We start from the raw sequence: 24,011 nt of genomic DNA, 5'->3' as shown, positions 1-24,011 counted from the left end.
CCGGATTGGATGGGTTTATTGCAGACCTGCGACAGCCACAGATACCGGATGTTCTATTCCAGAGCATTTGGTTTGATTGCTGTCGGGGTGTAAAGAGAATTTCAACAAATATAACAAAAGATGCTTCTGAAATACAGCACCTACCCTAGCTTTAAGAGACTTAGGATGTGCAAAGTGGGGGTAGGACTGGAAAACCGGCACAGTGGAGTTAGGCTAGAGTCGGTCAAGGAGCAGGAGTCGGAATCGAGTAGCGGGTAAATACAAACAACTGTATCGTGAATGTAATAATAGTGGATTTTGGGAGTGAGGACGAAGGATGGGAACATGGAGGTATGGAGTGGCAGAATGTGGCGTTCAAAAGGAAGAAAAAGAAAAATGGAAATAGTGGTAATTTCAGCAGTTCGAGGTCAGAATCTGATGAAATGGCAAAGAGAGCTAGGGCATATCTGAAAACCAAAACAAGGCCTGGAAAGTCATAATTGAGTTTGTTGATCATTTCCATCTCATATCGGTGGCTAAAGCTCTGGAAGAGGATGTAGGCAAAGTACTTGAATAACAAGCGTATACTTGTACATGCAGTGAGTCAAGAACAACAAAACGCTGAAAATGACTACACTGGATGTACAAGTAAAAACCCATGAACCTGGCTCAGCTGCTTGATACAGGGGAGTCATATCTGGAATACCACTGTCTCTCTCAATGGAGGGAAAGTGCTTGATGCTAAACGTATTAATACTAAAAGAAATGGAGAAAGAGCAGAAACGCTGTCAGTAACCATCGACTTTGAAAACAACCTCCCAAGAAAAGTTCTGCTAGGCTTCTTCAGCTTCATTCCTCCGGCATTAAGATGCTTTACATGTCAAAGAAGGGCTCATACTGCCAGCCAGTGCGAAGGAGAAGAAAGAGCATTCAAAAGCATGCAAGAGAAGTCCAAAATTTCAAATAATAAACAAAGTGTCATATGCAGAGGCTATTAAGAGGGTCAACAAGGAACATGAAGCAGTGGAAAACAGTAATGATCCTCCAAGTTCAGAACACAGACAGACACATTGTCTCACATTCATTAAAGATGATTTAGCGTACAGAAGAATACATCCTTCAGGTGGACCTGGATGCACAGTTATTGAGGTGTATAGAACACAAGGCTCAATCAGATTAATGAATTATTACAATCCATGTCAAACTAACAGCAGCAGTGTTTGAGGAAATGCTGGGAGAGGAAAGTCACAGAGAAGTCTGGTGCTGTGATTTCAATGCACACAGTAGTGTATGGGGAAGTGATCGTACTGATTAGAATGGTGCAGTGATTCAAGAAGCGATAGATCCCAGAAATCTTGTTTGTCTAAACAATGGTAAAGGAACGAGATTAGATATAAATAAGATGTCATGTATTGATTTAACACTGGTTTCTGCAAATATGGCTAGTCTATGTGAGTGGAAAATATGCAACGATAACACAGGTGTTACGGAACAGACAGGTAGGGAACACCGAGATAGAACCAGAATGTTCTTTATTGGATTATTGCCAGATATTGTAGGTATGGAGAGAGGGAAGTTATTAGGGGGAAGGACTCGCCTTAGAGGGAGAACGCTGGGGACAGGGGAACGCTGGGGACAGGGGAATGCCGGCGACAGGGGTGTAACGCCGGGCAGCGTGGAGAGTCCTAGTCATGAACGAGGTCGGACACAGACTGAGGTAAGTGCAGGGCTTATATGCTGGCTGTGATTGGGACTAATGGGGAGCAGGTGTGGGTGATTAGTGGATGGTGGAGCCTGGCATATCTGTGACAATAGGTAGTGACCACTTCCCATTATATGTAATATAAATATAGATAGATATACCCAAGAAAGTTCTCCTATATATAGATGGTGCTTTGAAAAGGCTCCGTGGGACAAAAGAATGCTGCAGGGAATTAGCTCGTAACATTAAAATGAATGAAATGTAGATGAATGTGCTGCTGAAATGACATGTATGATAACTGAAGCTGCCTCAGAAAGTATAAACTGTACAACTGTGATAAAGAGAATAAGAGACCTGCGCCATGCTGGAATGATGAGTGTAGCTTGGCTATTAAAGAAAGAAATAGTGCTTTCAGAAACAACATGAAAGTTGACAAATTGATGGAAAATAAAAGGGAAAGAGCCATAGCACGCAAAATAATGAAAACAGCTAAAAGGAGACAGTTTAGTTCTTCTGTTGGAAGAGAGAGAGATGTGGCTCGTGTATGGAATATGGTTAAAAGATGGTTAAACAATAAAACATCAGTACTTGCAGATGGAGACCAATCAGCAATAACAGAAATGGAAAAAGCCAAGCTCCTAGGAAGAGTCTTTGCCAGCGTTCACAGTGGAAATCACCTCACTGAGAGACAGAAAGGAACGAAGAAGTCCTGAAAGATCATGAGAAGGTGCTGGTAAAGAGGTAGAAACCAGCTCCGCTCTGGATGTGGACTTCACCTTAAGGGAAACGAGAAGGGCAGCAGATGTTCTGCTCCGGGACGAGATCAGCTGAATTATGCTGTGTTCGGTCAGTTACCACAGGGAGCGTTAGAAACAGTGGTGACACTTTTCACTAAGATACGGACAGAGGGAAGACTACCTGTGAAGTGGAGGATGGCATGAATCTGACAGCACTAACCTCACACTAAATGGATGGAAAAAATGATTGCCTACAGGCTATCATACTTATATACTAGAAAAAGGAAGACTGTTAAACGAGTATCAGAGTGGATTTAGAAAAGGAAGATCCACTGCAGATGCTCTAATTAAAGTAAGTCATGAAATTGCAAAGACCCTTAATATGAAGGAAATGATGGCTGTAGTTTACTTTGACAGTGAGAAAGTGTATGATTCCATGTGGAGAGAAGGTCTGTTAATTAACCTGAACAAGCTAAGCATGGTGGAAGGTTGTATAACGGGATCATGGATTTTCTATCAAACACAACATTTCAAGTAGGATCAGAAATCTCAGATTTTTGTTATTAAAAACGGGATATCCCAAGGTAGCGTCATTGGTCTAGTTCTATTTAATATCATGATTAATGATTTCTTTGGAAATACAGGGACAGGTGTGCAGTCAGCAGTGTACACAGACGATGGAGCAATCTGGAAAAGGGGAAAGAATTGCTCACATGTGTTGAAAAGTTTACAGAAAGCAACAGGCAGTGTAGAGAGATGGTCGTATGGCTGGGGACTCGAACCTTCAGGAGCAGAACCATCAGGCTTTACGCTGCTCAGTGAAGAGAGAACAGCTGACGAGCAGGGGTTCACACTACAGCAAGCCTTTAAATATCTATGGACTGATGAAAAACACACATGGAAGAAGCATACTGAAGATATCGAGGCCAAATGTAAAAAGGTGTTAGATGTAATGAGGTGTGTGGTCGGAAGTGAACGGGGAGCTGACAAAGAAGCATTATTACACTCATACAGGGCTCCGATAAGAGCTGCTCTGGACTGTGGCTGCATGGTGAATGAAGCAGCAGCAAAACCTCACCTAGAAACACCGGACAGGACACGACACAGAGCACGAAGACTTAGTTTAGGAGCATTAATGCAGCGCTGGTTGAATCCAGTGGACTGCCTCTGCATCTGAGGAGAACTAAGGTATCTCTAACATGCTGGGTGAGAAGATAAGGAAATCTGCAAACACTAGAAAAGAGGAGAGAGTGGGCAGAGAGGAAGGATAACACTGGGTGCATGGTTCAAGAGTATGTGAAGAAAAGTTACTAGAATTATCTTAATATTTTACAGATGGATCAAAACACTCAGGTAAGGAACCTGTAGGGCTGGGTATATACCCCCCAGGATCTGACCGAGGAAGTGTTGGAGGATCTCAAACAGGCTCTCAGGACACACAGCAGAGGAGGTTAAACCGGTTAGTGCCGCTGCAGTACAAAGTATACAGTCGGGAGAATCGGTCCGAGAGGATCTTTTAATCGAGGTTTATATGAGCCCACTGAATCTGCAGCAACCGGGAATAGACATTCATTTCTCACGCTGGAACAGAGGGAAATGAGACTGCTGATAAACTTACTAAAAATGCACTAAACAAAAATGATAATGACATTTTAGAAATTTGTTTTGGGAGATCAGAAGCAAAATCAATAACTCGTCAGGGAATAATGGCAGTAAAGTATAAAATCCAAAAATCTGTCAGAGTCAGAAATAATCAGGTAAATGTAGGAAAGAAGGCGTTATCTGTTCTAGGCTAAGACCAGGACACACAGGACTCAGTGCTTGTTATATGCACAGTTTAAGGACCCAAATGCAGAACTCAAGGAAGTGGTATTTGGATGAGATAGCAACCGTTTTATTATACACTGCAAGTAACACTGGGGGATCCTGGGCTCTTCCAGAGCGGCGAGGCTCCGGGGACGGAGACAGGGAGTGTACGTTCTGGCTTGGTCAAAACCAGGGAGCAAGTCCAAACAAATCCAACAGGGAGCAGGCAAAAGTTCACGAGTCCACAGTACAAGCAAGGTCAAAAGAATCCATATTATAGGACTCACGGTAAGAAATGTCGGTATGGACAACGAGCCGACAACAAACACAGGAAAAGACCCGGACTAAATACACTAAGGTAGGTGAGACAACAAGAATACAGGTGCAGTCAATCAAGGAGGGGCCAACAATCTAAACTGGAAGGAACACAAACAAAGACAGGAAGTAAAACCACACGACACACAAGGGGAGGAGAACACTACAAAATAAAACAGGAAACAGGACAAAACCCCAAACTATGACAGTGCTAGCTTGTATACCATGAAACAGTCAGTCAGATAAATGTGAGACTTGTAACTGGAAGGAATCTGCTGAACGTGCTGATGGGATGGAAAGAGAGAGACTGAAGGGCCGAGTGGCAGAGAGGCAGGGAGCGGAGCGTCAAAGGTCTGTTAGGGACCCGGGAGAAACACTTACAGGTTCAAAGGGCTTTATTTAAAGATTTGAAAGAAACAGCTTTCATATCTAGAATATAACATGTATAAAGAGGTGTTTTTTGTTTTATTTTCCCCCCGTTTGTTAGTTTTGGTTAAAGTCATGATGTTACACACTCCGATACAGTAGGTGGCGGCATGCACCTTTAACGTTGGTTTGCAGCCCGCCAGCAAATCGAAGAAGAAGATCCACTCGGCAGTCGTGCACGTTACTCATTGGTTGGCGACGGCAAAAACAGATGACGCAACACGGAAGTTAAGATTTTTTGTGTTGTGTTCGGGTTGTTTCACCACCAGTCAGGTCCAATGTAATGCAGAGTGAGACGTTTCCGGTTTCATAGTAACTTTAATTAGTTGTTGAGAGAAACAACGACTGTCAGAATCTCGTGTAGGAATAAACAGCAAGAAAATGAAACGGTTTATTGCCGTTTTGTTGCAGTTTTTGTTGGTGGGGCACATCAAGAGTTGGGATGACGGTAGGTTTAGCTTCCGTCGACTTCTGCTTGTTAACATTTGATGTTTGACTTAAGTTTTTTTTATAGGCAGCCGCCATGTTTAGGAAGTGTAGCAAACTAAGTTACAACAGTAGCAGTGACCATCGGCAACCAGACAGACAAAACGCCACAACTTCCGCTCACAGCCTTCCAACTTGCTCAGCGAATTTTGAAACCAAATTAAACATATGGCCATTAACGTCTGAAGTAGCCTACACGTTATTTTTAATGCTAACATTTTAAAAACAGTCTACGCATACAGACCCTGCAAGAATATCCACATGCCAAGCTACGTCTTCTAGCTAAATGAAGTGACTGACGCTCCTGCTCATACAGTAATGTCATGTCGGTTCAGCTCCCTCTGTTACCCCCCCGTCGTGTTTCCCCCCCAAGTAGGCCTGCATGTTGACAAGTGCGTCATGGCTAACGTTAAAATAAACATACTACTAATACAAATAATAATGACATACTATTATTTTATCTCTTAAATGTCTCAACAAATCCATCTTACTATCCGCTGCAATGGTTCTGCATTTGGACACACTGGACTGTGGTGGAAGGCTGTATGTCCCGCCTTCCTTTGCCTTCTGTTGCATTAGTATAGAATGTACAGGGGCCACCCGATATTTTCCACTCTGAAAAGCAACTATAAACTCTGAAGACAAACAAGTCTAAATTTTTTGACAAAGGTATGTTAAAAAGTATATGGAAATGTTCTGTTGGGATGCTGTTCCTAAAACTGACCACAGAGAACACTCCCAGCTTCACACAGGAAGGATTTCTTGCAGTACTGTTGTGTGCATCCACCATGTACACTGATCAAAATGACTAAGAAATCGAAAAGGCATGAAGCTCCATTCTCTGGAAAACCTGTTGCTTCCTGAGTTGCTGTCTGTTTTAAAAATCCAACTCACACTGGCTAGAAGAAGCCCTGAATGTGATACTAGGCATTTTGTTCCAGAGCAGGAGCTTTTATATGTTTGTAAGGTGACTTATAATATTATAATGGAAGCCAGTCTTTTTCTCCTCCCCCCACTGCAGGCAGCGTGCTGCTGCGGGACGTCCAGGTGTTGACTCTGTACAGGGATCGCTACACCGCAGCGAGGCGCTCCAGCCCCGTGCCTCAGCTCCAGTGTGTTGGAGGCTCCGCAGGCTGCCAGACCTTCGTCCCAGAGGTGGTCCAGTGTCAGAACAAAGGCTGGGATGGAGTGGACGTACAGGTATAGGGCCTGGGGTTGGGCCTGGGGTTGGACTCCCGGCAGCAGTACCACCAGCTTTGTCATGCATTCCAACCAGAGCCCGACTGATAATCTGCCAGGCTGATATATGGGCCACTCTATATTGGTATCAGCACACATGTCATGACATGTCAAAGATATGTCTGAGGCCATGCAGAAACAGTGTGTCCATTACAGAGTTTGTCCACCAGAGAGCGCTGACAGGTTGATTTTTACGCTGTAAAATATCTCGCTCAGTACACAGCTTGGTCACAATTCTAAATGGTCCATCTTTTTCCACTTCTAGCAAACACAATGGCTGTGTTTGCTGGTGGGAAGCCAGTGAGGGATCTTGCAGCCTCTTGGTGCTGCTAGTTTAGACTTTTCGAGAGTTGCGACTGACTGTACTGTTGTACTCATATCTGCTGATTTTGGAAACGAAAGCCGTTTCGTCCTTGATGCGTTTGAATCTGAGAATAAGGTTTTGAATGGTGGGGTCACCACTGGTTGTAATTTTCCTCCTCCCCCTCACAGTGGGAGTGTAAGACTGATATGGACAACGCTTACCGATTTGGGCGCATTGAGGTGAGCTGTGAGGGCTACAGCCACCCTGCTGATGCCTACATACTGAAGGGCTCCTGTGGGCTGGAGTACACACTGGAACTGACTGGAGAGGGCCGGAGGAGGACACACAGCAGCGGGGGTTCCCACAGTGGATTCAAGGGATTTGGAGGTAGGAGGATGGAAATATGAGATTTACGAGGCTTCATCTTCACACAAGGACCAGATAGTAGAAACGTTTGTTTTCTGTTTGTCCGTCTCAGGTCTTGGGGGCTTTGCCTCCAGTTTCTTCAGCGGTTTCTTTGGAAACAAGCATCAGCGTGACCAGCACAACCAGCAGAGCCGCCAGAGCCCGTACCCATCAGGCAGCGAGGACTCAGGAGGCCTGCTGGTGCTCGCTGTGCTTCTGCTCTTAGCCTACGGCATCTACAAGCTGTTCCTCAGCGGGAATGCAGCCGGGGGGGGGCACGACGGCCCACAGGCCGGTTACCCCAGAGATAATCACCATGGCTCCGCTGCGGGACCACCACCCCCGGGATTCAAACCTGACTTCACAGGTGTGGATAGAGCAACAATCGATGGTCCGGTTTGCACTGCAGATTCTCCGTGGAAAAGGCGTCGTCAGCAACACGTCTTTGTTAGGGAGGATGTGCAGGATTGTCATGTTCTTTTCTTTGTAGAAGTAGCTGTAGTATGAAATAAGATTACAACTACCTTGCTGAAACCTTGAATCTGTTCTTGTTTTGTGTTCAGGCTATCCTGGTGCCAACCCAGGCTACGGTTTCCACAGTGACTACACTCACGGACAACAGTACCCAGGAGGCCGAGCTGCGCCTGGCACAGGCGGAGGCTTCTGGACCGGCATGGGGACAGGAGGGGTGCTGGGATATCTTTTTGGTCGTCAGAGGTTAGTAAAGCGATGGAGAGAGGGAAATGAGTGAAAAATAGAGAATACGTGACTTCCCAGAAAACCCAATCTTAACAGTATTCCACTTCCATTCCGTTCAGAGCCGTCAGGTTATTTGTGCTGTGTGTTTGTTTCGCAGAAGCCAGCCCTACAACTATACCTACTCCAGTTACACCGACAGCAGGCCTCCTCCTGCTGGAGACTCCTCCTCTTCCTCCGGGACGCGCACTGCTTCAGGTAGAAGCCCTGCACGTTAGCTAACAGAGCCACGTGTGAGACCAGACACGTCATCAGCCTTATACCACCTCTGATATCAGGCAGCTGAACTGATTCGATATTAATGAAAGGACTGATACTGAAAGGAAATGATGATTGTTATTGGGGTGATATGACAGTATACACTGTGAGACCATAGAGAAGTGTCAGCTATATTTTGCTTGACTGTTTGAACCATATAAGTACATACACTGTGACTTTATTCATATCACCCACGCCTAATGAGTATTATTATTATTGTGGGCTCCATGGAGTGGCTACTGGAACGCTCCATAAATGCTGTTTCAGAGGCATTTACACATTGACGAGGTGTAAACACAAACTTCTGGCTGAAAACAGTGTGTACTGAAAAGTTAAAAAGATTTACATGAGAATAGAAAATAAAAGCAAAGGAAAGATCAGGATTAGATCAGGATATTCAGAAGTCAGAATTACCAGATAATGCCTCCAGTTCTTTTTGCCTGGAGTGAACGCAGTGTGTTTCAGTAGTAGTTGTAACAGCGAACGTCTCCACAGGTCAGTAGCACCCAGGCACATGCTGTGCGTGCAGCTGGCTCACTAACTGCTTTGTTTGGTTGTCAGGTTTTGGAGGAACCAAGAGAAGATAGAAGCTGTGGAGGTGGACGGATTCTCTACAAAGGACGGCACTGACACAACTGAAACTGCTGCACCGGTAACGGACCAGCTCGGCGTTTGCCAGTGAAAGCACCAGGAGGAGACTGTGTCCAACAGTTCTGTGTTCCTCTGGAGGGTTAGGGTTAGTGATGCCAGCTACTGACAGGAAGCACTTTAGGCTTTGTGTTTGGAAGAACATGGAATGACTTCCATGTGTTTTCAGAAGATGACGATCTTGCAGTTGTTCATTGATTTGATCGGCATTTTGTTCAGTGGGAATCTACTGTGTAATTTCTACATTTTATTCATGTGGTCTTGTAGAGAGAATAGCTATCTGTTTTCTCTCTGCAGTCTCTTTTCTAAGCACCTATTGACTTTCTTTGTGTGAAGAGTGTTCTGCCTCACACACACATCTATGAAAACTGCAGCATCTTTTGCATTCACATAAAACAAATATACGGAATAATAATATAATAAATAATATGCACAGCTTCTCCATCAGTTTAACTGCAGCTGAACGGGGGTAAGAATCATGCCTGAAATGGTTCGAACTGGTAACACCACCTGTACATTCATCCATCTGTCAGTCTCATTATTCCTCTCTTCATTTGCTTCACCTGCTAGCCCTCATACCTTTTGCTTTCCATATCATTGAATCAACTCAGTTTAAATGTGTATAGCGTGTTGTAGTGGATGTGTGATATTTTGGTAACTACTGAATAAAATAAGTGTCTTTTTAAACCTGCTGCTTTTTGCTCTCCTTCCCAAAAGTAAAAACACCCGCACTGTAAGTGACGCACAGTTTGTTGGCATTTGATACGTGATATCATCTGAGAGGAGCAGAGTGAGGAGCAGCTCTGATTTTCTGTGTGTTCAGGGTCAGGGTCAGGGTCAGCCCTCACAATCTCACAGCCGAGTACTGACCAGGCCCGGGCGTGCTCAGTAACACTGTCAGTACTCACTCTTTACAGTGTGTATGTGCACCAGTACCCGCCTTTCGTCAACACACTGTCTCCTCCTTCCATTCCTTTCAGCATAAATCAGAAACTACTTCGCTACAATGAGAAGAGCAAGTATTGGCAATCATGAAGTAGTTAAGTATTCTTATCAACAGCGCAGTATGTCACTTTATCTGTGTGGACACTGACTAATATAAGGAAGCAGTCATTGGTTCCTGGTTATTTAGCACCTGATTCAGAGTTGAACTGCAGGGATTCATGCAGGAAGTGATCAGTATGCACATTCACAGACTTGTGATGTAACTTCTTGGTGAAACTAATAATATCTCAGGTTCAAGTTGGGCAACTGTGGCTTAGCAGCAGAGCAGGTCTTCCACCAATCAGAAGGCCGGCGGTTCGATCCCAGCTTCCTCCACCCCACATGTCAAGGTGTCCATGGGCAAGACCCTGACCCCTCACTGTTTGTGAATTCTGTGAATGTGATTTGTAGTTGAAGCGATTTGAGTGGTGGAAAAAGACTAGAAAGGCGCTCTACGAGTGCAGTCCGTTTATTTGAATCTGTGTGTAAAAACTAAACTTCCTAAAGATTTGCTGTCCCGACTTTCCGTGGATTCTGATGTAGATGTGAGGGTGCCTGCCACAAACTTTGCGTCTTTTGTTGTTTTGACATACATATGAATGTCTAATTTGGTATAAAACAGAAGTTATTTCTGGTATTGTAGCATTACATTTACACACATCAGACATTACATTCCTACTAAAAGGACACTGAACAACTCCAAATTTGATGATTTTCATATAAAACTAAGTTGAAAGATTACGCATCATCTGTGTGGAGGCATTACCACCCTCGCTGGTTATGAAACATTTTCAAAATCACATTGGGTAAACCAATACATTCAAGGCAAAAACATTCTCCTCATCCATACAATTCCACAAATAATCAGCATTTTTTGGCTGTTGTAATAATTGATATAATATGTTAATATTAAAGACACTAAATGAAATGGAAGAAGCGTCCTCTACTTTCCTCTGTCCTCCTCTGGCTGCGCTGCTCTCAGCAAGGTTTGATCCTTCAGAGCTGTCTTTATCTTGGCCAGACATCTGGGACTGCTTCCTCCAGACTGACACACACACACAGGATCACAGCTGATCAACACATCAGTTGAAGAGGACTCATCAAAATAGTGAAATAACGGTTCCTCGTACAAACCTTTCCTGTGGAGAGCTGCTGTTCCTCCTCTCCTCCTGAAGCTGGGATGTTATAGAAGATGGAGGCAGGGAAGACTTGTGGTGGCGAGGTGGAGGATGGAGAGTGGCCGAAGGACTCTGCTTCAAAACAAGGCTCATGTCATTCTTCTACACTTACTTTTTGCATATTCCCTCATATAGAAAGATGGTCTGTCATATTTTCCACTATTTTCTGTGTTCTGCTCTGTGTGTGTCAGACTTCAGACGGTGTGAAACAGTGCATGTGCAGTAACCAGGCTAGATAGTAGACTTTTCTACATGGATGGATATTAGAAAAGAGATGGCCGCCTGACCATGGCTCCCATCACGGCGCTGTTTCCGTGCTGCTCTGCGTCTCCTCTTGCTCAGCTTGATGAGATACTTCTGAACTGAACTGTCCAGAACCCTCTCAGACTAGCAGACACAGACAAATGCATATGACAATTAAAACGTGATCTGATATTTAACACAAAATACTGAAATGGCACATTTTATTGAACCTATCACCAACCTTAATATCAGAAAAGTATGTGTTTGCAGGCTGCACAGGCTGGATAAACTCCACTGTGTCGTAAATGTCTTTGGTTCTGGGGCCTGTTGAAGAAGAATCAACACTCTGCAATGCTACCAGTATCTCAGGAATTTGTTAACGCCGTGCATTTTATAACACTAGAGAATACAGAAATATCAGGAGTGGAGTAATGGATTTTCTGAAAAGACATCATTTTAAATTAAGAAGCAAATGACCTGTGAACAGACTTTTCTCTGCCTCGGAGCCGAGTCATTGCCTTCTTTCTCTCATTCTATTCAAAGTCTCGAATCAAACTGAATTTGTATGTAGAGGGCCTGGAACAATGGCCAAATATACTGCCTGAATATGAAGACCAGATGGTAAAGTCAGGTTTTGTCAGTGTTCAAGTTTTACAGTATATATGAGTTCATATCAGACTAGAGAAATGAACTAATATCATGTTCTACAGATGCCTGTTTGAACTTTTGTATTCAGTAAAGTGGGGAGTGAACAATAAACCGCAAGGCTGATATCAGTGAGATCAGTTATGAATAGTAAAAATGGGATTTGATTTCATGATATTCTTAAGGATCGTAACTTTAAGGAGCAGTAAATGAGTCTGGCTTTCAGTGGGCCAAGTTTATCTGAAGGGGGTTTCAAAGACTTTCCACCGGACTGTTTACCCCAGAAAACATTAGGCAGACAAGCTGAAATGTAAGATACTGAATATCAGTAAACATCTATGTAGGTTTTCATACAGCTTCAATCCAAACATTAAAGAAAAACCACACGTCGAACCCAGCAGTTGAAATCAAAGGATAATCCATCATACATTCTTATAAACACATAATCCACTCTGGTTATACTTACTCATCTGACTTGCTTCACTGTGCAGTAATATATTTGGTATATTACTGTATATCTGTTGCTCGCGTGTTTGGCTCTTTTGGGTGATATTTGATAGATCGATATCCTCGTAGACAGGCTCCTCCTCTGGGTCGGCAGGGTTGCCTTCAAACACATCCAGAGCGAGGTCCAGTTCAGCACTAGAGTTACAGTGGAAGTCCCCACGGAGCTGTGCTGTGTCCTCTGAGCGTGTCTGGTATGGAGGTGGGTCGGGAGTGGAGCTCTGGTCTCTGTACAGGAACTGTGACCACTCATCACCTGACAGGAGCTCCTCCACCAGCTTCACTGGACTGCAGACTTTGAAGGAGCTGAAAGGACTGTGTCAAATGGCGGGGGAACAGTATTAGTAAAAGCTTTGTTGTAAGCTTTTACATGTTCAATATGAATGTTTTTGTATGACAGGTAAAAATAAAAGATAAAAGAGTATCACATTTGCTGAATGGTTGCATATTAAGAGAATCTGCAGGAGATGAATAGAATATCTACTCCTCAGACACTTCACTGACCATCTGCAAGCAGCCCAGTCTTCTATGAAATGCTCCCCGTTTGGATGATTCAGCAGTACATGATTGATGTCCAGTGCTAAACTCAGGCCCCACTCCTACCTACCAGAGCAGCAGCCCCCACCCCCTGCATCGCTCACAGTCGGTGGAAATCTTTTTTGCAGGTTAAAGGAATAGTTTGACATTACTTACGTTCAAATTTGAGGCACTTGTACTTTACTTGATTAGTATCTTTTCATGCCATTTTCAGCTTCCACTCCACCACATCTCAGAGAGCAATATTGTACTTTTTACTGCACCACGACCATCTGACAGCTTTAGTTACTTTACAAATTGTACATACAAAACATATGAAGAGCTTCTAAAATGTAATGCAAGTGTGAAATCTTCAGTCAGAGATTGGGTTGGGGGGTTAGGTGGACACACACACGCACACATGCACACGTGTGTAGGCCTGTGAGGATGTGTGTAGGCCTGTGTGTAGGCCTGTGTGTAGGCCTGTGTGCAGGCCTGTGTGTGAGGATGTGTGTAGGCCTGTGAGGATGTGTGTAGGCCTGTGTGTAGGCCTGTGAGGATGTGTGCAGGCCTGTGTGTAGTCCTGTGTGTGAGGATGTGTGCAGGCCGGTGTGTAGGCCTGTGTGTGAGGATGTGTGTAGGCCTGTGTGCAGGCCTGTGTGTAGGCCTGTGAGGATGTGTGCAGGCCTGTGTGTAGGCCTGTGTGTAGGCCTGTGTGTAGGCCTGTGTGAGGATGTGTGCAGGCCTGTGTGTAGGCCTGTGTGAGGATGTGTGCAGGCCTGTGTGCAGGCCTGTGTGTGAGGATGTGTGTAGGCCTGTGTGCAGGCCTGTGTGTAGGCCTGTGAGGATGTGTGCAGGCCTGTGTGTAGGCCTGTGTGTAGGCCTGTGTGTGAGGATGTGTGCAGGCCTGTGAGGATGTGTGTAGGCCTGTGTGTAGGCCTGTGAGGATGTGTGCAGGCCTGTGTGTAGTCCTGTGTGTGAGGATGTGTGCAGACCGGTGTGTAGGCCTGTGTGTGAGGATGTGTGTAGGCCTGTGTGCAGGCCTGTGTGTAGGCCTGTGAGGATGTGTGCAGGCCTGTGTGTAGGCCTGTGTGTAGGCCTGTGTGAGGATGTGTGTAGGCCTGTGTGCAGGCCTGTGTGTAGGCCTGTGAGGATGTGTGCAGGCCTGTGTGTAGGCCTGTGTGTAGGCCTGTGAGGATGTGTGCAGGCCTGTGTGTAGGCCTGTGTGTAGGCCTGTGTGTAGGCCTGTGTGAGGATGTGTGCAGGCCTGTGTGTAGGCCTGTGTGAGGATGTGTGCAGGCCTGTGTGTAGGCTGTGTGTAGGACTGTGTGCAGGCCTGTGTGCAGGCCTGTGTGCAGGCCTGTGTGTGAGGATGTGTGCAGGCCTGTGAGGATGTGTGTAGGCCTGTGTGTGAGGATGTGTGTAGGCCTGTGTGTGAGGATGTGTGTAGGCCTGTGGGTAGTCCTGTGTGTGAGGATGTGTGTAGGCCTGTGAGGATGTGTGTAGGCCTGTGAGGATGTGTGTAGGCCTGTGTGTGAGGATGTGTGTAGGCCTGTGAGGATGTGTGTAGGCCTGTGTGTGAGGATGTATGTAGGCCTGTGAGGATGTGTGTAGGCCTGTGAGGATGTGTGTAGGCCTATGTGTGAGGATGTGTGTAGGCCTGTGTGTAGTCCTGTGTGTGAGGATGTGTGTAGGCCTGTGAGGATGTGTGTAGGCCTGTGTGTGAGGATGTATGTAGGCCTGTGAGGATGTGTGTAGGCCTGTGAGGATGTGTGTAGGCCTGTGTGTGAGGATGTGTGTAGGCCTGTGTGTGAGGATGTGTGTAGGCCTGTGAGGATGTGTGTAGGCCTGTGTGTGAGGATGTGTGTAGGCCTGTGTGTGAGGATGTGTGTAGGCCTGTGAGGATGTGTATAGGCCTGTGTGTGAGGATGTGTGTAGGCCTGTGTGTGAGATGTGTGTAGGCCTGTGTGTGAGGATGTGTGTAGGCCTGTGAGGATGTGTGTAGGCCTGTGTGTGAGGATGTATGTAGGCCTGTGAGGATGTGTGTAGGCCTGTGAGGATGTGTGTAGGCCTGTGTGTGAGGATGTGTGTAGGCCTGTGTGTGAGGATGTGTGTAGGCCTGTGAGGATGTGTGTAGGCCTGTGTGTGAGGATGTGTGTAGGCCTGTGTGTGAGGATGTGTGTAGGCCTGTGAGGATGTGTATAGGCCTGTGTGTGAGGATGTGTGTAGGCCTGTGTGTGAGGATGTGTGTAGGCCTGTGTGTGAGGATGTGTGTAGTCCTGTGAGGATGTGTGTAGGCCTGTGTGTGAGGATGTATGTAGGCCTGTGAGGATGTGTGTAGGCCTGTGAGGATGTGTGTAGGCCTATGTGTGAGGATGTGTGTAGGCCTGTGTGTAGTCCTGTGTGTGAGGATGTGTGTAGGCCTGTGAGGATGTGTGTAGGCCTGTGTGTGAGGATGTATGTAGGCCTGTGAGGATGTGTGTAGGCCTGTGAGGATGTGTGTAGGCCTGTGTGTGAGGATGTGTGTAGGCCTGTGTGTGAGGATGTGTGTAGGCCTGTGAGGATGTGTGTAGGCCTGTGTGTGAGGATGTGTGTAGGCCTGTGTGTGAGGATGTGTGTAGGCCTGTGAGGATGTGTATAGGCCTGTGTGTGAGGATGTGTGTAGGCCTGTGTGTGAGGATGTGTGTAGTCCTGTGAGGATATCCTACGGCCAAACACTTATGAACACTGAAACAGGCTCTACTGTGAAACAGGTCCTCCTGTTCTTGTCTTTGTAATTATTTGATTTGTCCAATAGTCACAGCGTTGTGAAGGCGTCACTTCGGTCGTTGTGACGGCATTTCTCACTATTTTCTCAAGTTTTACAAACCAAACAATCAATCAATTAATGGAGAAAATACTCAGCAGATGGATCTAAAATGAAAATAATCAAGTCATTAGTAAAGGATCTTCTCAGCTAACTCTCAGCAAGAAAGAAAGTAAGTGCATTTCCCAAAATGTCAAATTCTTTCTTTTACCTCAACTCTAAATTTGTGCTGTTGGTTGAAAACAGATGTCTTTCCCAAAGCTTTCTGCCACAGCTGACCCACACTGACATTCCTCTCCACAAATATTTTACAAAACACTAAAGCATACGCCATTATAAAAAATATTATAGAAACATGTCAGAGGAAACCTGTGGTGCAGGTTACACTTTGTTAAGTAGTATATGGTTGTATTATGTAGGGGAAAATTAACAATTTTGACTGAGCACTTGGAGTTTCTAGCAAGAAGTATTAATAACAGCCACTTCAAAAAAAAAAGCTATGGCTTTGGGGCCCCCTGACCCCTGGGGCCGCTGGACCTGTTCAGTAATCCATCCAGGCGCACGCCTTCAGACTGCCTGTCCCTGAAGACATTCATAATGCTGCACTTGCTTACTTTCTCACCTCCACACAGCCGACCAATCCCTGGGTGAAGTGAAGTGAAGTGAAGTGAAGTGATGTGTGCATTTTGGATTGTTGGTTTCGGAGAGTTACAGTTGTCTGATGCAGCCCTGCCAGAGAGGGGAAATCAGACGCTGTTCTGACGAGCACTTTCTTTGATAAAGAATTCTGTGGCCTTTACTCCGTCTCTCAATACTGTCTGACTTCCTGTCTGTGCCACTCGGCCCATTGGTTCCTCCTGAAGACAGAAATCTTTCAAAACAGCTCACAAATATATACTCAGTCAATTCCTCAAACAGCTGCTCGCTGTAGTTTTTATCAGACTAACAGAAGGAAACAGTGCATTTGTTGGGGACTATTTCCAGCGGCGGATGAATCCACATCTGGTGCTGTAGTGAGTGTTTGGGGCAGCAGGACGGTGTGTGTGGGACTGAGGCAGAATAAACTCCAGTGTGTGTGTTCGTGGTGATGAAGGAACATGTCACCCAGTGCAGCAGTGCGGCTCATGTGTGCTCAGGATTAAAGATACACAGTAAAGCAGATAACTGCCCTGATCCTATCACACTAGTTTAACCAACAGCCTGCTAAAACCAAGTTAACTGATTGGAGAACCAGAGTTTCCACCCACATTCCACAACTTCACAGGGCTATGCACGTGTGTGTGTGTGTGTGTGTGTGTGTGTGTGTGTGTGTGTGTGTGTGTGTGTGTGTGTGTGTGCATATAAGAGATGATGACTGTGGGGAAAACAGGGGACTTTCCTACTGAGTAATAAAGAGAGGTAGAGCGATGAGAACAGAAAGAGGAGGGAGGAAGATGAGGCTACAGCATGGGAGAAAAGAGGAGGAGTGGAGAGGAGGGCAGCTGGAAAGAAAGAAAGAAGGCGAAGTGGAAGACAAGACCAAATAATGAAATACTGAAGTGGTGAGGCAAGTTTGACTAACAGTGAATGTTTCCTGATGAAGGGTGGAACTCCCCCACTCTCTCTAAATAAGACAAGGACTCTAAGTACAAGACAGTGTGTGTGTGTGTGTGTGTGTGTGTGTGTGTGTGTGTGTGTGTGTGTGTGTGTGTGATTGAGAAAGAGACAAAGGAGGAAGTTGTGATGAGGAATGACAATAAAGAAATGTGCCAGAATGTTTTAAAACTTAGTATTGTTTCAGGAATAAACCAGAATGTTTTCTGCAGTTTCAGGGATCGTATCTGAAGGTGGTTTCCAGTCGGACTGTAATGGAAACTTGACTGTTTACTCCTTTAGATTATCAACATTAACAAGCAACAATGATTAGATACAGGACTTTTAGGTCATGAAAAATCGGGACTCTGCTGAGAACGCTGTGACATGCATCCGGCTTGAGGAGGTAAATGTTGTACTTAAAGGAATACTCCAACAATTTAGTATTGCACTTCCATAAGTTGGGGACTTGTAACTGAACGAAGGAGGCTGAAATATCCTGACTTTTACAGCGTGTCTACACACTGCCTCAGTCCTCCGTCTGCGTCTACGCACTGCCTCAGTCCTCCGTCTGCGTCTACGCACTGCCTCAGTCCTACGTCTGCGTCTACGCACTGCCTCAGTCCTCCTCCGTCTGCGTCTACGCACTGCCTCAGTCCTACGTCTGCGTCTACGCACTGCCTCAGTCCTCCGTCTGCGTCTACACACTGCCTCAGTCCTCCTCCGTCTGCGTCTACACACTGCCTCAGTCCTCCTCCGTCTGCGTCTACACACTGCCTCAGTCCTACGTCTGCGTCTACGCACTGCCTCAGTCCTCCTCCGTCTGCGTCTACACACTGCCTCAGTCCTACGTCTGCGTCTACGCACTGCCTCAGTCCTCCTCCGTCTGCGTCTACACACACCGCCTCAGTCCTACGCCTGCGCTCACGCACTGCCTCAGTCCTCCTCCGTCTGCGTCTACGCACTGCCTCAGTCCTACGTCTGCGTCTACGCACTGCCTCAGTCCTCCTCCGTCTGCGTCTACACACTGCCTCAGTCCTCCTCCGTCTGCGTCTACACACTGCCTCAGTCCTCCTCCGTCTGCGTCTACACACTGCCTCAGTCCTCCGTCTGCGTCTACGCACTGCCTCAGTCCTCCTCCGTCTGCGTCTACACACTGCCTCAGTCCTCCTCCGTCTGCGTCTACACACTGCCTCAGTCCTCCTCCGTCTGCGTCTACACAGGATGCGTTCAGGCACAGTACTGATGCCGTAGTCACACGCATAGAACGGAAGAAAATAGAATTGAAGCGTAAAACTGTGCTTGTGTAAACAGCTGTATTGATTAAAGTAGAAGCGTGTTGCATCAGACTGTAGCTGAAACGCCTCCTGTGTAGACACACTGATAGCCTTAAGTCTGAGCCAGGCTTGAAAAACACTGGACCCTACAATTCCCATAATGCAACTCAACGACATGAAGTATTTTTCTCATTTGCATATAGACTGTACTGTAATATGCTAGGACAGAGAAAGTGCTAAAAATCTCTCCATAGTCTGGCATCAGTTTATCAGTTTTATTTCTCAGGCTGAGGCAGTTAGTCAAACACACTGAAGGTGTGTGTACACCTGTGAGAGAGCGAGAGAGGGAGAGAGTGTGTGTCTTCACCTTTCAGATGTTGCGTTTCTTCTTTTAATCCTCCCCTCCACCAGGTCAGCATGGCTCTGTGTCTCTGTCACTGCTGATTGGTCCCCCGCATCTTCATCAATCCCTTCCTCTTCCTCCTCCTCCTCCATCCCTCCTTCCTCCCCATGACTCCTTTCATCCTTGATAATAAGCATGTAATAGGAGCATATATTTTTGAAAATACTGCTACAGGTTTTGGTTTGCAGTGTATGTGAAGCTTTCAGTTTATTTCATAAAAAACATGTTTCTTGCTGGAACCGTGGAACAAGCAGCACACACAGGTTGTTTGGGAAACAGAAGGCTGCGGCTGGCTGCTTGCTACAACGTGCCAGGCACTGCAGAAAGAAAAAGGGATTTAAGTGAAACTTACCTGTGTCAATTCAGTAACATCCTCTCTTACTCCACCCATCTCCATCTCTTCCACTTTGATTTTTCTTTTCTCCTCTCTTGCCTCTTTCAATCTTCCCATCACCTTCTTGGCAAGCTTCTTCACCTTTCCTCTTGCATTGGTCTTCTGGTTTGTTTGCTTCGGCTCTCCATCCGGAAGTGTCTCAGCAATTTCCTGTGCGTCCTCTAATCTCTGCAGCCCTGGTTGACGTGTCCCCTCCACCTCTGTCCCTGCCCGATGTCCAGATGGAAATTTAGAAATCACTTCACAATCTTGCCTCCCTTGCCCAGACATCTGGATTTCTTTGTTATATTCTGTGTTTGAGTCTGTCCCTAAAGGGTTGACCCGAGCAGGGCCCCTTTGTGGAAGAGGACCAGGTTGGACCTGTCCATTTGCTTTGTTCTGGGGTTGTTTCCCTGGGTGCTGAGACTCGCGATGCTCAGCTGTGAGCGCTGCCGTTGGTCTGTTTCTACAAGGGGGCTTGAGACAGAATATTTTCCCTCCTTTTGGCAATTCCACCTCCTGATTCACTCTAGATTTCATTACTGTCTCTTCTAGTAGGGAAGGCATCTCTGTCACGGTTGGAGTGGTCAACTCAGTGTCTCTGGGATCTCCATTTACCTTCCCTATGTCCTGTCCTTCACTCTCATCCCTTTCCTTGACCACCAAGTCTTTCCACTGTTCGTCCTCCTGCTTCCTCCTCTCCTTTTCCTCTTCTATCCCAGCCCTCATGGCACCGAAGAGCTGTGGAGGTTTGATGGGTGGTTTTGGGGGACATTTTGGATGTGGCTTTGGAGGAGGCTGTGGTGGAATCATTCGTTCTGGTTTTGCAGAAACTGTAGATATACAGTACGTATAATTCAGTTGAATTCACTTGTGTGAGAGTTTTGAAGCAGAGGTTTGAGGAGTTTACTGTCTCTACACCTCAGAGCAGGTGTCTGAATAGCAGCTTAACGCCACAAACTGCACTTCATGTTTCTGTTGTGGCCTGTGCCCTAACCTTAGAGTTTGTGGGCGTGGCTCTCCATCACCCAACACACCTGCAACTCATCCACTGATCAAGCGCTGCAGTGTATCATCGCCACATCGTGTTTCAACCCACGTGGTAGTTCGCAGCCCCGGCTCCTAGACTACACGCTCTAGTCTCTTTGCTCGCCTCCGGACTTGGACCTCAGCCATTCCTCATCTACCCACGCCTCCCCTCATACCCCTCGGTCTCCGTCCTTTGGTTCCCATCCCTCAACCCCATCAAGTCTCTGAACTGTACAGTAAACTCCGTACCTTAATCACCTGTCTGAGTCTGCCTCTGTGAATCGGAACAGTTTTCTTCTCCTGATCTGTACCTCCCTCTTGGGTTCCCCACCAAAACAAGCTCCACAGGGGCATCTCCAGGAACAAACATGTTCTATTACATGTTTTATATTATACTGAAGTCGCCTGTGTGGGTGACCAAAATAAGATATCCTGATATGTTGTCAAGGCGTAACTTACTGCTTTATTTCATGTTGGAATAAAATAACAGTTAAATATTTAACTACAAAGTAGGAATTCCTTTTGGATTCACTTTTTGGCATTCAATCATACTGGGATGTTTGCTGAAACTGGATGTGGCACCGCCCCACCTGGAACGTGTTCCACCAGCTGCTTCTACCTCACTACATTTCAAAGGGAAATTGTGCTTCTTACTCCACAACTACATTCATGTCACAGCTTCAGTCACAAGTGAAGAGATTTGGCATTGAAAGCATAACGTGACATGATGCATATAAACTATTATGTATTTTTACAGATTAAGCTATCCAATAGTGTATAAAGTAGAGCCAGACCTTGACCAGCTATAACATGTAAATGTTGCTTATGTGTGTATGATGAAGAAACAATAATCAACTAATATAAGAATAATATACAGGGGCCATTCTGCTGCATTTTGCTGATAATACTTCCATACTTTTACTTAAAGCTGGAGTTTGGTGATATTCACTGTGGGTTTGTCGCTGCCAGTGACCCCTGTCACATTGCACAGAAAAATATTGATTAGTGCAGCTTTAAGTAAGATTTTGAATGTAGGACTTTATTTGTGATAGAGCATTTTTACATCGTGGTGTTGCTACTTTGACCCAGGTGTAGGGTCTGAATAACTTTCCCACCACTGCTAAATTTGATCTCTTCAACAGTCTGTTTGTTTGTTCCTCCTCGTAGTCTGTAATGTGCCCAAATTGCAGCAGCAGCATCTGAATCTCCCTACAGAGCAACATATATTTAGCTGAATATTCAGAATACAGATGCAGTCTCTTACCACTTTTCCCTCTTAACTCGGCAGGTGTCCGTCTCTGTGCGGGTTCCGTGGTCGCGCTCTGCTTGTCCCTCTGCCACCGGTTTGTGTCATCTTTGATTTTATGCTGCCTCATGTTTTCCAGCTGTTGTATTTTAATCCCTTCTTCCTCCTGTTTGTCATGCTCTGTGATCAGACCGTAGTATCATTAACTGACCAAACCAGTTCTGCCTCGTGCTTTTTTTGACTCCCTCTGTTGCATTTTTGGATTTTCTCATCTTTGTTTTGGTATTACCTTTCAGAGAGGTACCTTTTCTCTGTCCCGGGGGATTTACAGGCTTTAAAGCTGAAGTCACGCTTCATGAGGCTGTGGCACAGTGAGAGAGGGGCCTGATGAGCAGAGCAGACATGTGGACACATTCCATGTCTGTATGGACGATGACGCATCCTCTAATAACAATGGCCATTGTAATGACTCACATGTCCTTTCTCAGTCATTAAACTCTTCTAAGTCACTATAGGTACTGATAATGAACATATTTTGAAATAACTAGGGGTACCCCGACCAGGATAATAAGAACGTTGGATCAAACCTGATGAAGCTGGCCATCCAGAGTGCAAGGAGAGACCAGCAACTACTGCCCAAACAGGAGAGTGGAAGGAAAAAATATTACAAATCAGTAACACTTGTCTCATTTCATACTTTATCAGCCAATGCAATGGCATGAAGGACTGCTTTAATAAGTGCTCAAAAGGAAAAATGTTGTTGATGGGCCTCTATTATGGTATACAGTAAAGTTATAAATTGTTGTGTGCCACATGTTTTCAAACATAATCATTTAGTTAATACCATCTGGATAGCCCGAGGTTACTGTACACCATGTCTAACATTCTGCATACAGTTTTTGAACTTCTTTAGCGAACACACAGACGGCTGCAGCGGCCGGCCGCCCCCCTGAGTCTGGTTCTGCTCGAGGTTTCTGCCTCTTAAAGGAAGTTTTTCCTTGCCACTGTCGCCAAGTGCTTGCTCATGGTGGGATTTGTTGGGTCTCTGTAAATAATATTATAGGAGTACGGTCTAGACTCTGCTCTATGGGAAAAGCGGAATGAGAGAACTTCTGTTATGAATTGGCGCTATATAAATCAAATTGAATAGAATTGAGATACTGTATATCTATTTGTATTTCCTATGAAGGTTATGCACATGGATTTTCTTGTGGTTAATGTGTAAATGAATTGGTCTCTCGTTTGGCTGTTGCAGCAGTAGTGTGCGATATACAGTATTTCCCTTGTGCCTAGGGCTGGAACGCAGCCGTTTCTTTCTGCTGCTGGGCAACATTAAAAAGTATTATATACTATTTGTGAGTGCTGACAATTTCATTTGCATTCCTCATTTATATACACAACCTTCATTTAATCAGGTCTTCTCAGTGAGACCAGACAGACCTTACAGCATTTAGAGAGAAACAAACTAAAGGACATACGGCATCAGAGACAGTCACAGACGTCACTACATAGCTAAACTCATTTCTATATTTTGTGCCTCCTCCGTCCTCCTGCCTGTGACCCGGAAATCGATCTCAGTCCACCGTCTTGAAGGACGTCTCACTTCCTGACATGCATCTCGAGGAGAGAGGGGGCTCGCAGGAGGAGCTGTGAGCGAGGGTGCACAGGTGTGTCCGTTGCAAAGTGTTTTCGGCACGTGTTGCACACAAGAAGCGCGGCGCAGCTGGAATCTCCAAACTGTGTGGCAGCAGGACGCCACAGTGATGCTTCTGTATCCACACGTTGTATTCATGATCTAAGATGATCCTGCTGCGCTGTTCTAACCGCATTCCTGAATGACGTTTCACCTTCATATTAATTCTGATTTATCGGCTGCACCCAGTTCAGCTGTTGTAACCGTGACTTGATGTTTACACCTGCAAACAGCTGCTAACGTCACTTTATTAGACATCAAGAACATTCTCCGATCAGAACTAAGGTTCTGTATTTCATGTTGTCTGCAAATGTCATTCCAGAAGTACAGATTTTATAGTCCTGAGAGGACAGCTGCAGCCTCAGTAACTCCGTCACATGTATAATATACTGCAGCCTGTATGCAGGAGGACAGGAGAGGAGGTGAGGAGAGGAGACAAGAGAGGAGGAGAGGAGGAGAGGAGACAAGAGAGGAGGAGTGG

At 45.6% G+C, this 24,011-nt stretch overlaps 2 protein-coding genes and 1 long non-coding RNA gene across 5 annotated transcripts; 2 read left to right on the top strand and 1 right to left on the bottom strand.

Annotated features, from left to right (window-relative positions):
• Positions 1-5,164: 5,164 nt before the first annotated feature.
• Positions 5,165-9,748, top strand: saraf (store-operated calcium entry-associated regulatory factor). Of its 2 annotated transcripts, XM_044185925.1 has the most exons (7): positions 5,165-5,413; positions 6,473-6,651; positions 7,183-7,381; positions 7,473-7,766; positions 7,963-8,116; positions 8,256-8,353; positions 8,975-9,748. In XM_044185925.1, the coding sequence occupies exons 1-7, from the start codon at positions 5,347-5,349 to the stop codon at positions 8,998-9,000; spliced, it is 1,017 nt and encodes a 338-aa protein (XP_044041860.1). In that variant the 5' UTR covers positions 5,165-5,346; the 3' UTR covers positions 9,001-9,748. The 2 variants fall into 2 exon arrangements, with proteins under 2 accessions (XP_044041860.1, XP_044041871.1); XM_044185936.1 differs by lacking the exon at positions 6,473-6,651 and having other exon boundaries at positions 5,213-5,413.
• A 750-nt stretch (positions 9,749-10,498) lies between these two features.
• On the bottom strand, positions 10,499-22,527 carry LOC122871070 (cilia- and flagella-associated protein 251-like). Of its 2 annotated transcripts, XM_044185658.1 has the most exons (10): positions 22,425-22,527; positions 22,127-22,198; positions 21,856-22,017; positions 19,542-20,395; positions 19,154-19,311; positions 12,578-12,930; positions 11,708-11,790; positions 11,511-11,610; positions 11,180-11,298; positions 10,499-11,090 (listed from the first exon to the last, which is right to left on the bottom strand). In XM_044185658.1, exons 3-10 carry the CDS (start codon positions 21,965-21,967, stop codon positions 10,989-10,991), a joined length of 1,881 nt encoding a protein of 626 aa, XP_044041593.1. In that variant the 5' UTR covers positions 21,968-22,017; positions 22,127-22,198; positions 22,425-22,527; the 3' UTR covers positions 10,499-10,988. The 2 variants fall into 2 exon arrangements, with proteins under 2 accessions (XP_044041593.1, XP_044041602.1); XM_044185667.1 differs by lacking the exon at positions 22,425-22,527 and having other exon boundaries at positions 11,180-11,295; positions 21,856-22,139.
• LOC122871352 lies at positions 16,959-22,230 on the top strand. Its single transcript, XR_006376852.1, has 3 exons — positions 16,959-17,478; positions 21,880-21,934; positions 22,134-22,230. It is a non-coding gene; the product is annotated as an uncharacterized LOC122871352 (long non-coding RNA).
• Positions 22,528-24,011: the final 1,484 nt, after the last annotated feature.

Source organism: Siniperca chuatsi, linkage group LG3 (genome assembly GCF_020085105.1).
Source record: "Siniperca chuatsi isolate FFG_IHB_CAS linkage group LG3, ASM2008510v1, whole genome shotgun sequence".
NCBI lineage: Eukaryota > Metazoa > Chordata > Actinopteri > Centrarchiformes > Sinipercidae > Siniperca > Siniperca chuatsi.
The sequence above is the reverse complement of the archived record's forward strand: the minus strand, read 5'-3'. Positions and strand labels throughout refer to the sequence as shown.